This window comes from Oncorhynchus clarkii, chromosome 17 (assembly GCF_045791955.1).
Source record: "Oncorhynchus clarkii lewisi isolate Uvic-CL-2024 chromosome 17, UVic_Ocla_1.0, whole genome shotgun sequence".
NCBI lineage: Eukaryota > Metazoa > Chordata > Actinopteri > Salmoniformes > Salmonidae > Oncorhynchus > Oncorhynchus clarkii.
Window position 1 is genome coordinate 76723193 of NC_092163.1, and position 14546 is coordinate 76737738.

The window sequence follows — 14546 nt, forward strand, 5'->3', positions numbered from 1 at the left end:
ATTAATTTTTATCAAATGGCAGCAAAAAAAAAACGAAACATTAAATACAAATGAAGAACAGAACAGACGGTGGTCATTAAAGCAGTAAACAAAGTGTTTATTAACAGCACAATAACGCCATGTTACAGTGGTTGGGTAGTGGCACACTAACACAACAGGAGACATACACACAAACCTATACACAGCTGTATGTCAATAGCAGGGGCGGTAATGAAAAAGTCACTCGGGTAAAAAAAAAAAAACACGTTATTAAAGTAATATTTTTTTTTTAAAGATAACTTCCTGAAATGTAATTCCCCCACAGGACAATAATGCAACACGGAAACAGAAGTACAATTTCAGGAAGTTGCTGAAGCCTCGACAGTGGGCCAGTCACCATGTTTGCAATCCCATAGGGCTCTGGTAAAAAGCAGTACACTAAATAGGGAATATGGTGCCAGAGGGCTCTGGTAAAAAGCAGTGCACTAAATAGGGAATAGGATGCCAGAGGGCTCTGGTAAAAAGCAGTGCACTAAATAGGGAATATGGTGCCAGAGGGCTCTGGTAAAAAGCAGTGCACTAAATAGGGAATAGGATGCCAGAGGGCTCTGGTAAAAAGCAGTGCACTAAATAGGGAATAGGGTGCCAGAGGGCTCTGGTAAAAAGCAGTGCACTAAATAGGGAATAGGGTGCCATTTGGGACACACACAATTTCAAGAAGTGGCTTTAGCTGCAGTTTGGTCAGTGTGCCAGTTACCATATTTACAGCCAGTCAGGCAGGGACGGGCAGGAGCAGGGTATTAAATAAACCAAATGCCACAGTGATGATACACAGCGATAACACAGTGGGGGAGGGGTTGCTGAGAGGGCTGAACCCATAAACATGGGGATTAAGGAAAGAGAGGAGCAGTGAACATCTATTCCATTACTTTCACTTGGAGCACTCTGTTCTCTCTCTATCCAGCGCTGATCTCTGTCTCTCCCCCTCCCACTCGCTCTGCCCACTCCCCCCCTCTCTATCCAGTGCTACTCTCTGTCTCTACCCCTCCCCTCTCTCTCTCCCTCCCACTCGCTCTGCCCACCCCCCCTCTCTATCCAGTGCTACTCTCTGTCTCTACCCTCCCCTCTCCCTCCCACTCGCTCTGCCCAGCCCCCCTCTCTATCCAGTGCTACTCTCTGTCTCTACCCTCCCCTCTCTCTCTCCCTCCCACTCGCTCTGCCCACCCCCCCTCTCTATCCAGTGCTACTCTCTGTCTCTACCGCTCCCCTCTCTCTCTCCCCCCCACTCGCTCTGCCCACTCCCCCCCTCTCTATCCGGTGCTACTCTGTCTCTACCCCTCCCCTCTCTCTCTCCCTCCCACTCGCTCTGCCCACCCCCCGTCTCTATCCAGTGCTGCTCTCTGTCTCTACCCCTCCCCTCTCTCCCTCCCACTCACTCTGCCCACTCCCCCCCTCTCTATCCAGTGCTACTCTCTGTCTCTACCCCTCCCCTCTCTCTCTCCCTCCCACTCGCTCTGCCCCCCCCCCCTCTCTATCCAGTGCTACTCTCTCTCTCCCTCTCTCTCTTTCCCGTCTCTCCAGTGCTGCTGTGGTGAATGTGATCACGTGGTGGAGCAAGCCAGGGACATCGTTCAGAGGGTAGAGAGCTAGAGGATAAACCAGTTTTTTCGCCAGTTGATCTCTGGAAGTAAGTGGCTCACCGTCCAGAACATTGCAGATCACTGTTTTTCCTAACGCATGAATACCACTAATATGAATCATAATCAGTGGCCTGGGTATAGCAGTGGAATTACTAGAATTAGAATAGTACAGTAATTCTATTCCTATGGGCTGGAGAGAGAGAGAGAGAGAGAGAGAGAGAGAGAGAGAGAAAGAGAGAGAGAGGGAGAGGGGAAAGAGAGAGAGAAAGAGAGAGAGAGGGAGAGGGGAGAGAGAGAGAAAGAGAGAGAGAGAAAGAGAGAGAGAGAGAGGGAGGAGAGAGAGAAAGAGCGAGAGAGAGAGAGGGAGAGAGAAAGAGAGAGGGAGAGAGAGAGAGAGAGAGAGGGGGAGGGGGAGAGAGAGAGAGGGGGAGAGGGGGAGAGAGAGAGAGAGATAGGGGGAGAGTGGGGAGAGAGAGAGAGAAAGAGTGAGAGAGAAAGAGAGAGAGTGAGAGAGAGAGAGAGAGAGGGAGAGAGGGAGTGGGAGATGGGGGAGAGAGAGAGGGAGGGAGAGAGAGAGAGAGAGAGGGGGGGGGTTGGTTCAGAGCCATGTGTTCAAAATAGTTTGTAGTGGGTTTCTGAATATTTGTCTCTGGGTTGGTAGGTTTGAGATTTATCCATCCAAAGGGAGTCTGGGGCATGTAGTTGGTCATAGTGGACAGAGGGACTTGATATTAGAGTCCATCTCACTGTCATAGGCAGGCTACCATGTGCACAGCAGGGAATAAACTTTTTTTTTTTTTAACTAGGCAAGTCAGTTAAGAACAAATTCTTATTTATGGCCTACCCCTTACGACGCTGGGCCAATTATGCTCCTTTCTATCAGCCTCCCAATCACAGCCAGATGTGATGCAGCCTGGATTCAAACCAGGTACTGCAGTGACACCTCTTGCACTGAGATGCAGTGTCTTAGACCAGTGTGCCACTCGGGATACCAAACTTCAGTAGAAGAAAACACCCTGAACTTGGAAGTTATCACTTATCCAGGAGACTGCATTACAGAACGTTCAGAGAGAAATATGGAATAGGGAATAATGTCAGGTCTATGTGTGACAAATGCATCTCTGCAGCATCACAAATGGCTGAATCCCACTTAGCTTAATAGACGCGTGGTGTTTGTGGTCTCAGTCAACCCTACCCAGGCCTGTCATCTGACCCACATGGCTGCCCAGAGGAGAGTACATCCTATCCTAGTACCTCAGGGCACAGCTGTTCCATAGGCCAACAACACATGGCAACAGTCTTCCTTGTTTACTGGATCTGTCATCAAAATATTCACATTTTTTTTACTTTGCTTTTTTTTCCCGTAATTTGACCAACAAAACACAAGTTGCAAAAGAAATGATAAAACAAAATGAATCAATCAGGAATCAACCATAAACCATTGCCAAAATGGCTTAAAAAGACTACACCAAGAGAACAGAACAGCAATACGACTTTACACTGAACAACAGTCAGTAACTATTCAACAAGTTTGAATGGTTCCAGGAGAAATGGTTTTGGTCTCTTTCCCACAGCCACTGTACGAGTCTGCCAAGCGAGACTAGTTTTGGTCTCTTTCCCACAGCCACTGTACGAGTCTGCCAAGAGAGACTAGTTTTGGTCTCTTTCCCACTGGTACGAGTCTGCCAAGAGAGACTAGTTTTGGTCTCTTTCCCACTGGTACGAGTCTGCCAAGAGAGACTAGTTTTGGTCTCTTTCCCACTGGTACGAGTCTGCCAAGAGAGACTAGTTTTGGTCCAAGTGCTTTAAGAACAGACAGCCGCTGAATGTTAAAGTCGTCCGCTCAGCTCACAGACAAGCACAGCATTTCAAGTAGAGTCTCATCATATCTTGTGTTTTAGAAGTAAAAAGGAAAAAAAACGAATCTCTCTGGTGTAACCGTAACAACACACAGATTTCAGCTTAGTGCATGGATGCTTACTATCGTATATTAACTCTCTTCATAAATGTCTAAAATAGATACAGAAATAAGAAATATATATATTTTTAATTTTACTCAGTTTAGCGAACTGTATGGAATGGTTCGTTATTGTCCTTCGCAGCATCAGAATATCCCCTGGCCGTGTCCTAACCTGATCCTAGACTTGTTAGTCCCATCTTGACAACACTTATGTTTGGCACCATAGATAAACAATAGGAATTGGCAAAACAGAACAAACAGATCTGGGATCAGGCTCATACAAACAATGGCTTTGTTTACTCGTGTAGCCCAGTATTTACAGAGTTGTTGATTGAATACAGGAAGTGTACTTTAAGTTCCCTGTCCTGATATAGCTGTCTAGGTATTCAGTTCCTTAAGTGGAATTAAAAAGATTCTGGTGCTCAATTTAATTTGACAGCATTACGGTTTCTATACAGTGGCAGTGTTCACTTCGTAGCGATAAAACACCGGTCTAACTCTGAGATGGGTTTTCTTTAGACTAGAGGGACTGTTGCTAGTAGTAGTGGCAGTGTTCACTTCGTAGCGATAAAACACCGGTCTAACTCCGAGATGGGTTTTCTTTAGACTAGAGGGACTGTTGCTAGTAGTAGTGGCAGTGTTCACTTCGTAGCGATAAAACACCGGTCTAACTCCGAGATGGGTTTTCTTTAGACTAGAGGGACTGTTGCTAGTAGTAGTGGCAGTGTTCACTTCGTAGCGATAAAACACCGGTCTAACTCTGAGATGGGTTTTCTTTAGACTAGAGGGACTGTTGCTAGTAGTAGTGGCAGTGTTCACTTCGTAGCGATAAAACACCGGTCTAACTCCGAGATGGGTTTTCTTTAGACTAGAGGGACTGTTGCTAGTAGTAGTGGCAGTGTTCACTTCGTAGCGATAAAACACCGGTCTAACTCTGAGATGGGTTTTCTTTAGACTAGAGAGACTGTTGCTAGTAGTAGTAGTGGCAGTGTTCACTTCGTAGCGATAAAACACCGGTCTAACTCTGAGATGGGTTTTCTTTAGACTAGAGAGACTGTTGCTAGTAGTAGTAGTGGCAGTGTTCACTTCGTAGCGATAAAACACCGGTCTAACTCTGAGATGGGTTTTCTTTAGACTAGAGGGACTGTTGCTAGTAGTAGTAGTGGCAGTGTTCACTTCGTAGCGATAAAACACCGGTCTAACTCTGAGATGGGTTTTCTTTAGACTAGAGGGACTGTTGCTAGTAGTAGTGGCAGTGTTCACTTCGTAGCGATAAAACACCGGTCTAACTCCGAGATGGGTTTTCTTTAGACTAGAGAGACTGTTGCTAGTAGTAGTAGTGGCAGTGTTCACTTCGTAGCGATAAAACACCGGTCTAACTCTGAGATGGGTTTTCTTTAGACTAGAGAGACTGTTGCTAGTAGTAGTAGTGGCAGTGTTCACTTCGTAGCGATAAAACACCGGTCTAACTCTGAGATGGGTTTTCTTTAGACTAGAGGGACTGTTGCTAGTAGTAGTGGCAGTGTTCACTTCGTAGCGATAAAACACCGGTCTAACTCCGAGATGGGTTTTCTTTAGACTAGAGGGACTGTTGCTAGTAGTAGTGGCAGTGTTCACTTCGTAGCAATAAAACACCGGTCTAACTCCGAGATGGGTTTTCTTTAGACTAGAGGGACTGTTGCTAGTAGTAGTAGTGGCAGTGTTCACTTCGTAGCGATAAAACACCGGTCTAACTCTGAGATGGGTTTTCTTTAGACTAGAGAGACTGTTGCTAGTAGTAGTAGTGGCAGTGTTCACTTCGTAGCGATAAAACACCGGTCTAACTCCGAGATGGGTTTTCTTTAGACTAGAGGGACTGTTGCTAGTAGTAGTGGCAGTGTTCACTTCGTAGCGATAAAACACCGGTCTAACTCTGAGATGGGTTTTCTTTAGACTAGAGGGACTGTTGCTAGTAGTAGTGGCAGTGTTCACTTCGTAGCGATAAAACACCGGTCTAACTCCGAGATGGGTTTTCTTCAGACTAGAGGGACTGTTGCTAGTAGTAGTGGCAGTGTAAGACCTATGCTACCTCAACATGCATTAAATCTTCCATCATATATCACAGCGTTGTCCAACTCCGGTCCTTGAGTACGCTCAATAGTACATCTTTTTCGTTGTGGACCCGGACAAGCCCACCTGTCAACTAACCCTTGACAAGTTGAATCAGGTGTTTTTTTGTCTGGGGCTACGACAACAACAAAAAACATGTTCTGCTGGAGTAACTCGAGGACCGGAGTTGGGCAACACATATATATCATTTAACAATCATGCCTTACGAACCATACACAATGTAACAGAAACAACTTTAACGCTAACGTCGTATTAAAAATAAATAAAAATTGTAACCTTTATTTAATTAGGCCAGTCAGTTGGGAACAAATTCTTATTTTCAATGACGGCCTAGGAACAGTGGGTTAACTGCCTGTTCAGAGGCAGAACAACAGATTTGTACCTTGTCAGCTCGGGGATTTCAACTTGCAACCTTGCGGTTACTAGTCCAACGCTCTAACCACTAGGCTACCCTGCCGCCCCTCCACTCTAACCACTAGGCTACCCTGCCGCCCCTGCACTCTAACCACTAGGCTAACATGCCGCCCCTCCACTCTAACCACTAGGCTACCCTGCCACCCCTCCACTCTAACCACTAGGCTACCCTGCCGCCCCGCCACTCTAACCACTAGGCTACCCTGCCCGCCCCTCCACTCTAACCACTAGGCTAACCTGCCGCCCCTCCACTCTAACCACTAGGCTACCCTGCCCGCCCCTCCACTCTAACCACTAGGCTACCCTGCCGCCCCTCCACTCTAACCACTAGGCTACCCTGCCCGCCCCTCCACTCTAACCACTAGGCTACCCTGCCGCCCCTCCACTCTAACCACTAGGCTACCCTGCCGCCCCTCCACTCTAACCACTAGGCTACCCTGCCGCCCCTCCACTCTAACCACAAGGCTACCCTGCCCGTCCCTCCACTCTAACCACTAGGCTACCCTGCCGCCCCTCCACTCTAACCACTAGGCTACCCTGCCGCCCCTCCACTCTAACCACTAGGCTACCCTGCCCGTCCCTCCACTCTAACCACTAGGCTACCCTGCCCGCCCCTCCACTCTAACCACTAGGCTACCCTGCCCGCCCCTCCACTCTAACCACTAGGCTACCCTGCCGCCCCTCCACTCTAACCACCAGGCTACCCTGCCCGCCCCTCCACTCTAACCACTAGGCTACCCTGCCGCCCCTCCACTCTAACCACTAGGCTACCCTGCCGCCCCTCCACTCTAACCACTAGGCTACCCTGCCGCCCCTCCACTCTAACCACTAGGCTACCCTGCCCGCCCCTCCACTCTAACCACTAGGCTACCCTGCCGCCCCTCCACTCTAACCACCAGGCTACCCTGCCGCCCCTCCACTCTAACCACTAGGCTACCCTGCCCGCCCCTCCACTCTAACCACTAGGCTACCCTGCCCGCCCCTCCACTCTAACCACTAGGCTACCCTGCCGCCCCTCCACTCTAACCACCAGGCTACCCTGCCCGCCCCTCCACTCTAACCACTAGGCTACCCTGCCGTATGAATATATAAACCCCTGTCTTTTGAGAGGGTGGTTGCCAAGGAAACGAAATAACCAAAACAAAAGGGATAACTAATCAGTGTCTCTTCTAAGTCAATATTTTGTATTTGACCTACTTCAACACTAGACAACATTGTCCATTTCTGATGGTTTTGACATATCAAACACCTAAATGGCTTTGTACACTACTGAGCCAAACCAAGCTGCTCTGTTGCTGGCCTAGATACGCATCCATCGTTGTTGTTGGAACCGTGCTGAATAAGAGCCAGCTGTTTGGTTAGGTCTGCTATGGAAGTCTGAATAATAGGGTTCATATGGTGAGTTTATATAACAGAAACAAGCTGAATGCAACATATTATGAACAAGTGGAAATGGTTTGGTACCTTGTGAAACAATCAAACGTCTGTATGACAGGTAGGAGCAGTAGTGCTTAGTGTCTTCTCTTGGTCACCGTCCCAGATTAGACCAACACTCTTTGTTACATAGTATATTTACATCTCTATGTGGACATCGTGTAGGTCTGAGAGTTCCAATTTCTTTTGAAACTTTTTAAAGTCCACTAGTTCTTTTTTTTTTTTTTGTGGTCTTTTTATTTTAACCTCTTCGTTGATCACCCTTCAGTGAACTTATACGTTGTCGTGACTTCCTACTTCCTATTTTGGGGAGCGCTGCCTAGCCAATCGATTCATGAAGCAACAGGTTACCGTGGCGATTATGACCACGCCCACAAACAAGGCAGAGGACATGCCCACAACCAAGGGGATGAGGAGCAGGTCGGCCGCTGCAGAGACAGAGAGAGAAGAGAGGAGAGAGAGAGGAGGGAGGGAGGGAGGGAGGGAGGGAGGGAGGGATGAGTTAGTCAAGTGTGTCCACTACAGTGATTCGTCACACCGCTCGCTGTATGTAAAACAGCTAGCAGTCCCAGACCCAGTGACACTCACCTCTGGCGTACAGGTAGACCCTGACACCCTCCGACTGGGCCTTGGCCCCAGTGTTGTACCATCCTCCACGGGGGTCTTGTCCCCACACCTCAGCCTGGCAGACAAACAGGCCCTGGTCCTGGTCCTGGGCAGAGAAGATCCTCAGCCTGTAGGTGCCTGAAGACACCCGGTCCATACTGACCTGTAGTCCAAAAAAGACCACAACGGAAGTTATTTAGCAGATGGTGTTATCTAGAGAAATACAGTGCATTCAAATAAGGTAGGTAAGACAACCACATACTAGTCATTACAATTGTTTTATCTTCAATATACTTTATTGTGTTATCCTTGATAGTTTTCTTAAAAAGGTATATATTGACTGCATGTATTTTTTTTAAACTGCCAAATAAATTGAACCAATCACCTCAGAGCTGTGGTTCTTATTTGGCCTGGACAGGCCCTCATAGGTAAGAGAGGCTAACACCCTCCCCTTCTCCTCTACTGACGGCTTGTCCCCACCCTTCTCTATGACCACGCCCCCTGCTGTAGCCCCACCCTCCTGGGCCGGGAGGACCGCCCTCTGCAGCCATTGGACCGCCATCTGTGCAGGGCCGGTGGTTACCACGGATACGTTGCAGAGCAGGGTGACGGTATCACCTCTCTTCAAGAGGGGGCCACGGGGAAGGTTGGCTACTGCTGACACCTTGACCTCTGTAGGGACACAGGGACAGAGAGAGAGATGCTTGTCATTCAATTAGGCATCGACTTACATCAATTAGGTATTTGGTTGTTATTTCAATCTAACCAGTCATGGCAATGCTCACGTTAATGTAGTATCTTTGTTTTCACACTACTGCCCAACCTCGTAGTAGGTCAAGTGGTTTTAGTCTCTTAGCTTTACCAGAACAACTTCCAGAATACTGACTTAACTTGTATATATATCCACTGGTTGTAGTCCCCAGGATCCCCCTCTGCCAGAGGGGTGCAATTACTTACTCATCCCTCATGGATTTAAACACATTGGATTGCTGTTAAGTAGATTGAGGGAGTTTTCTCCATCATACCAATACATCCTCTTAAATCCACGAGGAGGAGTGAACTAGGCCACAGTTTGTGGGGAGAAGGCAGGGTGGTCTTGTGTCTGTCTTTTCTCTTACCTTTAGTCTTGAGGTTGACGGTGACCCCCTCTGACCTCTGTGTGAGGGTAGCAGCACTGGAGGGTCCCGGGTTAAGCCTCCCAGCGTAGACGCTCACAGCACAGCGGTACACCCCCGTGTCAGCTGGGTGGGCAGAGAACAACCTGAGAGAGTACCGTCCCTCCACCTCCTTCTCCATGGAACCCCCTCCACCCCGACCCCCCCGGCTGGAGTCATCCCCCCAGCTCACCACCCCGTCTGGACCGTACCGAGCCACCTCCACCTGGGAGCGGGGACAGACAGAGATAGACAGAAAGGTTAACCTGAGTTGTGTTTGGAAAACGACTAGCCAATCAAGCATTATTTACTCTGTAAGGACTTCCTCAGGGGGCTAAAAGGAAGATACTAATAACCAATAACAATAATCAATACCAACCTCCACCCCTCCACCCGTCAATGCTCTGTCCTCGCTGCTCACGGTGCCCCTCTTCATCCACTGAACCAGCAGGCCCGAGCGGCCCCCAGGGGCCAAACCAGACACCTCGCAGGTCAGAGTGAGAGGGGAGCCTAACTGGAGAGTTACCTCACCTCGCGGAGTGGACGTAACAGACAGGGAGTCAGCTGGAAGTAGGGAGGAGGGGGTAAAGGAGGAAGAGGAGGGAGAGGATAAAGGAAGAGGGAGAGGAGGGGGTAAAGGAGGAGGAAGAGGAGGGAGAGGATAAAGGAGGAGGGAGAGGAGGGGGTAGAGGAGGAGGAAGAGGATAAAGGAAGAGGAGGGGGTAAAGGAGGAGGAAGAGGAGGGAGAGGATAAAGGAGGAGGGAGAGGAAGGGGTAGAGGAGGAGGAAGAGGATAAAGGAAGAGGGAGAAGAGGGGTAAAGGAGGAGGAAGAGGGGGGAGAGGATAAAGGAGGAGGGAGAGGAAGGGGTAAAGGAGGAGGAGGAGGAGGAGGAGGAGGAGGAGGGAGAGGGGAAAAAATAAACAAGAAGTGCATGATTTAAAATGTGTTCGCTCTGCATTCAAACTAACTTAATTTGTTAATTGTCACTGTGAATAAAGGTTTATTTGCATATAGCAACTGAAGTTAAATGCATCTCAAAATTCATCCTAAAAGAAGATCTCATCTATAAACAATACACTCTGAAAACTATGTTAGCTATTTGATGAAACGCTTCAGTTCAGTTTATAAATCTATTGTTGACTGTAATCTGTCCAACAACAACACAACCGAGACCAGAGAGGAGAAAACCAGGTCCATTGTCTAACAGACAATAGAGACAATAACAGAATGAAGTAGAGCAGTTTCTGGCTGACACGATAAGAACACACAGACCCTCAGTGGGGAACTATAGTCCTGACTAACAGAACACACAGACCCTCAGTGGGGAACTACAACACTGTCTAACAGAACACACAGACCCTCAGTGGGGAACTACAACACTGTCTAACAGAACACACAGACCCTCAGTTGGGAACTATAGTCCTGTCTAACAGAACACACAGACCCTCAGTGGGGAACTATAGTCCTGTCTAACAGAACACACAGACCCTCAGTGGGGAACTATAGTCCTGTCTAACAGAACACACAGACCCTCAGTGGGGAACTACAACACTGTCTAACAGAACACACAGACCCTCAGTGGGGAACTATAGTCCTGTCTAACAGAACACACAGACCCTAGTGGGGAACTACAACACTGTCTAACAGAACACACAGACCCTCAGTGGGGAACTATAACACTACAACACTGTCTAACAGAACACACAGACCCTCAGTGGGGAACTATAACACTGTAACTTCTACTACAGCAAATTCTGCTTACATTCTGCTGTGCTCTCACCCCACACCCCACAGCTCTAGAGCACAGCTCTAGAACACCCCACAGCTCTAAAACACAGCTCTAGAACACCCCACAGCTCTAGAACACCCCACAGCTCTAGAACAAAGCTCTAGAACACCCCACAGCTCTAAAAACACAGCTCTAGAACACCCCACAGCTCTAAAAACACAGCTCTAGAACACCCCACAGCTCTAGAACACCCCACAGCTCTAAAAACACAGCTCTAAAACACCCCACAGCTCTAGAACACCCCACAGCTCTAAAAACACAGCTCTAGAACACCCCACAGCTCTAGAACACCTCACAGCTCTAAAAACACAGCTCTAAAACACCCCACAGCTCTAGAACACCCCACAGCTCTAGAACACCCCACAGCTCTAGAACACCCCACAGCTCTAGAACACAGCTCTAGAACACCCCACAGCTCTAAAACACCCCCCCAGCTCTAAAACACACCACAGCTCTAAAACACACCACACACCCCACACCCCACGGCTCTAAAACACCCCCCAGCTCTAAAACACACCCCACACCCCACACCCCACGGCTCTAAAACACACCCCACACCCCACGGCTCTAAAACACCCCCCCCCCCCAGCTCTAAAACACCCCCCCCAGCTCTAAAACACCCCCCCGACAGCTCTAAAATACCCCCCCCAGCTCTAAAACACCCCCCACAGCTCTAAAACACCACCAGCTCTAAAACACCCCCCCCCACAGCTCTAAAACACCCCCCAGCTCTAAAACACACCCCACAGCTCTAAAACACCCCCCACAGCTCTAAAACACCCCCCCCCCAGCTCTAAAACACCCCCCCCCCACAGCTCTAAAACATCCCCCCCAGCTCTAAAACACCCACCAGCTATAAAACACCCCCCCCCCCCCCCACAGCTCTAAAACACCCCCCACAGCTCTAAAACACCCCACACCCCATGGCTCTAAAACACCCCCCAGCTCTAAAACACCCCCCAGCTCTAAAACACCCCCCACACCCCCCAGCTCTAAAACACCCCCCAGCTCCAAAACACCCCCCAGCACTAAAACACCCCCACAGCTCTAAAACACACCCCGCAGCTCTAAAACACCCCCACAGCTCTAAAACATCCCCCCCAGCTCTAAAACATCCCCCCCAGCTCTAAACCCCCCCCCCAGCTCTAAAACACCCCCCCCCCCCAGCTCTAAAACACCCCCCCACACCCCCCAGCTCTAAAACACCCCCCAGCTCTAAAACACCCCCCCCCCAGCTCTAACACACCCCCATATTGAGAATAGTATAGGGTCAGTCACAGTGCAGCGCGCCTGAAGCTAATGTCTCCGTTTCCCATTGTTGTGGAAGGTCAGTGATGATGATGATGTCATGAACCATCCGTACTGGATTGGCCCACAGCATTAGATGCCATTAGGTCTACTGGGGTGCTAATGGAATCTGTGGCCAAGCTAGTAACAGCATTCGTTACATTACGTTTTAGTCATTTAGCAGATGCTCTTATTTCGAGCCACGCACAGCCAGTGTCCTAACAGCTCTAGTCTCTGAACCACCCCCACACTCCAGACAGACAGACAGACAGACAGTGTCCTAACATCTAGTCTCTGAACAACCCCCATACTCCAGACAGACAGACAGACAGACAGTGTCCTAACATCTTGTCTCTGAACCACCCCCATACTCCAGACAGGGATGTACCAAGTGGTTGAACCGTGAGGTTGCCAATCTCCAAGGTCCTCTGAGCGATCTTCTGCCACGCTCCATCAGGGTCCAGGATCCACTGCGACGCCTCACAGAAGTAGGCCCCTGAGTCGTCCGGGGCCACGGCGCTCATCCTCATCACGTAGACATCTCTCCCTCCATCTCCACTCTTCTTCACCAGTGTTATCTCTCCATCATCATATCTCTTCTGGTAGGAGTCCCCTCGGCCAGGAGTCACGCTCAATTCTTTATCGATAGCTATGATTTCTCTCGGTGTCCCTGACCCCAACCCGCTACCACCGGCACGCACGCCGAACGTGATGGACAGGTGGGTGTGCTGTTTTGATTGGACGGCGGCGGAGCAGGTGAGAGTTATCTCCGCCCCCTCTGGCACGGGTTGGCCAGTTAGAGACCGGGAGTAGCTAATCAGGAGAGTGTCTGGAATCACTGGAGAGAGAGACAGACAGAGAGAGTGAGACAGAGACAGAAAGACAGAGAGAGAGAGAGAGAGAGTGAAACAGAGAGAGAGAGAGACAGAGAGAGAGAGAGAGAGAGAGAGAGAGAGACAGAGAGAGAGAGAGAGAGAGAGAGAGACAGAGAGAGTGAGACAGAGAGAGATAGAAAGACAGAGAGAGATAGAGAGAGAGAGAGAGAGAGAGAGAGAGACAGAGAGAGAGAGAGACAGAGAGAGTGAGACAGAGAGAGATAGAAAGACAGAGAGAGAGAGAGAGAGAGAGAGAGAGAGAGAGAGAGAAACAGAGAGAGACAGAGAGTGAGACAGAGAGAGAGAAGAACAGAGAGAGAGAGAGAAAGACAGAGAGAGAGAGAGAGTGAAACAGAGAGAGACAGAGAGTGAGACAGAGAGAGACAGAAGAACAGAGAGAGAGAGAAAGAGAGAGAAAGAGAGAGACAGAGTCAGACAGAGAGAGACAGAAAGACAGAGAGACACAGAGAGAGAGACAGAAAGACAGAGAGAGACAGAAAGACAGAGAGAGACAGAGAGAGTGAGAAAGAGAGAGACAAAGAGAGACAGAAAGACAGAGAGAGACAGAAAGACAGAGAGAGACAGAGAGAGAGAGACAGAAAGACAGAGAGAGACAGAGAGAGACAGAAAGACAGAGAGAGTGAGAAAGAGAGAGACAGAGAGAGACAGAAAGACAGAGAGAAACAGAGAGAGTGAGACAGAGAGAGACAGAGAGAGACAGAAAGAAAGAGAGAGACAGAGAGAGATTAGTCATTATTACATTACTGAGAGACCGAACAGGTAACAGATAGATATGATTACATACAAAATGTAATTCCTATTAGATGTTTGCTATAGCAAAGAATGTGTAGAGGTCAGGGTGACTCAGAGGAGCACTGCTTCGGTGACAGATTATTTGTGTGTTACAATAGTACATTGCAAAGGAAAGGTCAGAGTAGATTGTAGATAAGAATATCATATATAGTACAGAATAGTGTGGTAAAGTATGTGCCAATCAGATTTGTGTGATAGAACAAGGCAAGACACATTCTTAACCACACTGTCAGAGAGAGAACAAAGTCCACAAGATAACACAGACGGCCTCTAACCAGGAACCAGGAAACGGAGGACAGAAATGTCAAATAGCTGGTCTCGGATCAGGGCCTCCCTGTCCATATGTAATCTAAAAGGACCAATATTCAGTCAGAGAGCTGGTCTAGGATCAGGGCCTCCCTGTCCATATGTAATCTAAAAGGACCAGTTTTCAGTCAGAGAGCTGGTCTAAGATCAGGGCCTCCCTGTCCATATGTAATCTAAA

The 14546-nt window shown here is 48.8% G+C and overlaps 1 protein-coding gene across 1 annotated transcript in view; it reads right to left on the bottom strand.

Moving 5' to 3' along the window:
- Window positions 1-7742: 7742 nt before the first annotated feature.
- The window catches only part of LOC139369936 (immunoglobulin superfamily, member 8), a 15076-nt gene continuing 8272 nt past the window's right edge, over window positions 7743-14546 (bottom strand). The window contains exons 4-9 of the mRNA XM_071109220.1: window positions 12763-13212; window positions 9676-9860; window positions 9261-9522; window positions 8528-8814; window positions 8125-8305; window positions 7743-7964 (exon numbers count right to left, since the gene is read on the bottom strand). Coding sequence (XP_070965321.1) covers window positions 7837-7964; window positions 8125-8305; window positions 8528-8814; window positions 9261-9522; window positions 9676-9860; window positions 12763-13212 — 1493 coding nt within the window. The 3' untranslated portion in view covers window positions 7743-7836. The remainder of the gene's footprint in view (window positions 7965-8124; window positions 8306-8527; window positions 8815-9260; window positions 9523-9675; window positions 9861-12762; window positions 13213-14546) is intronic.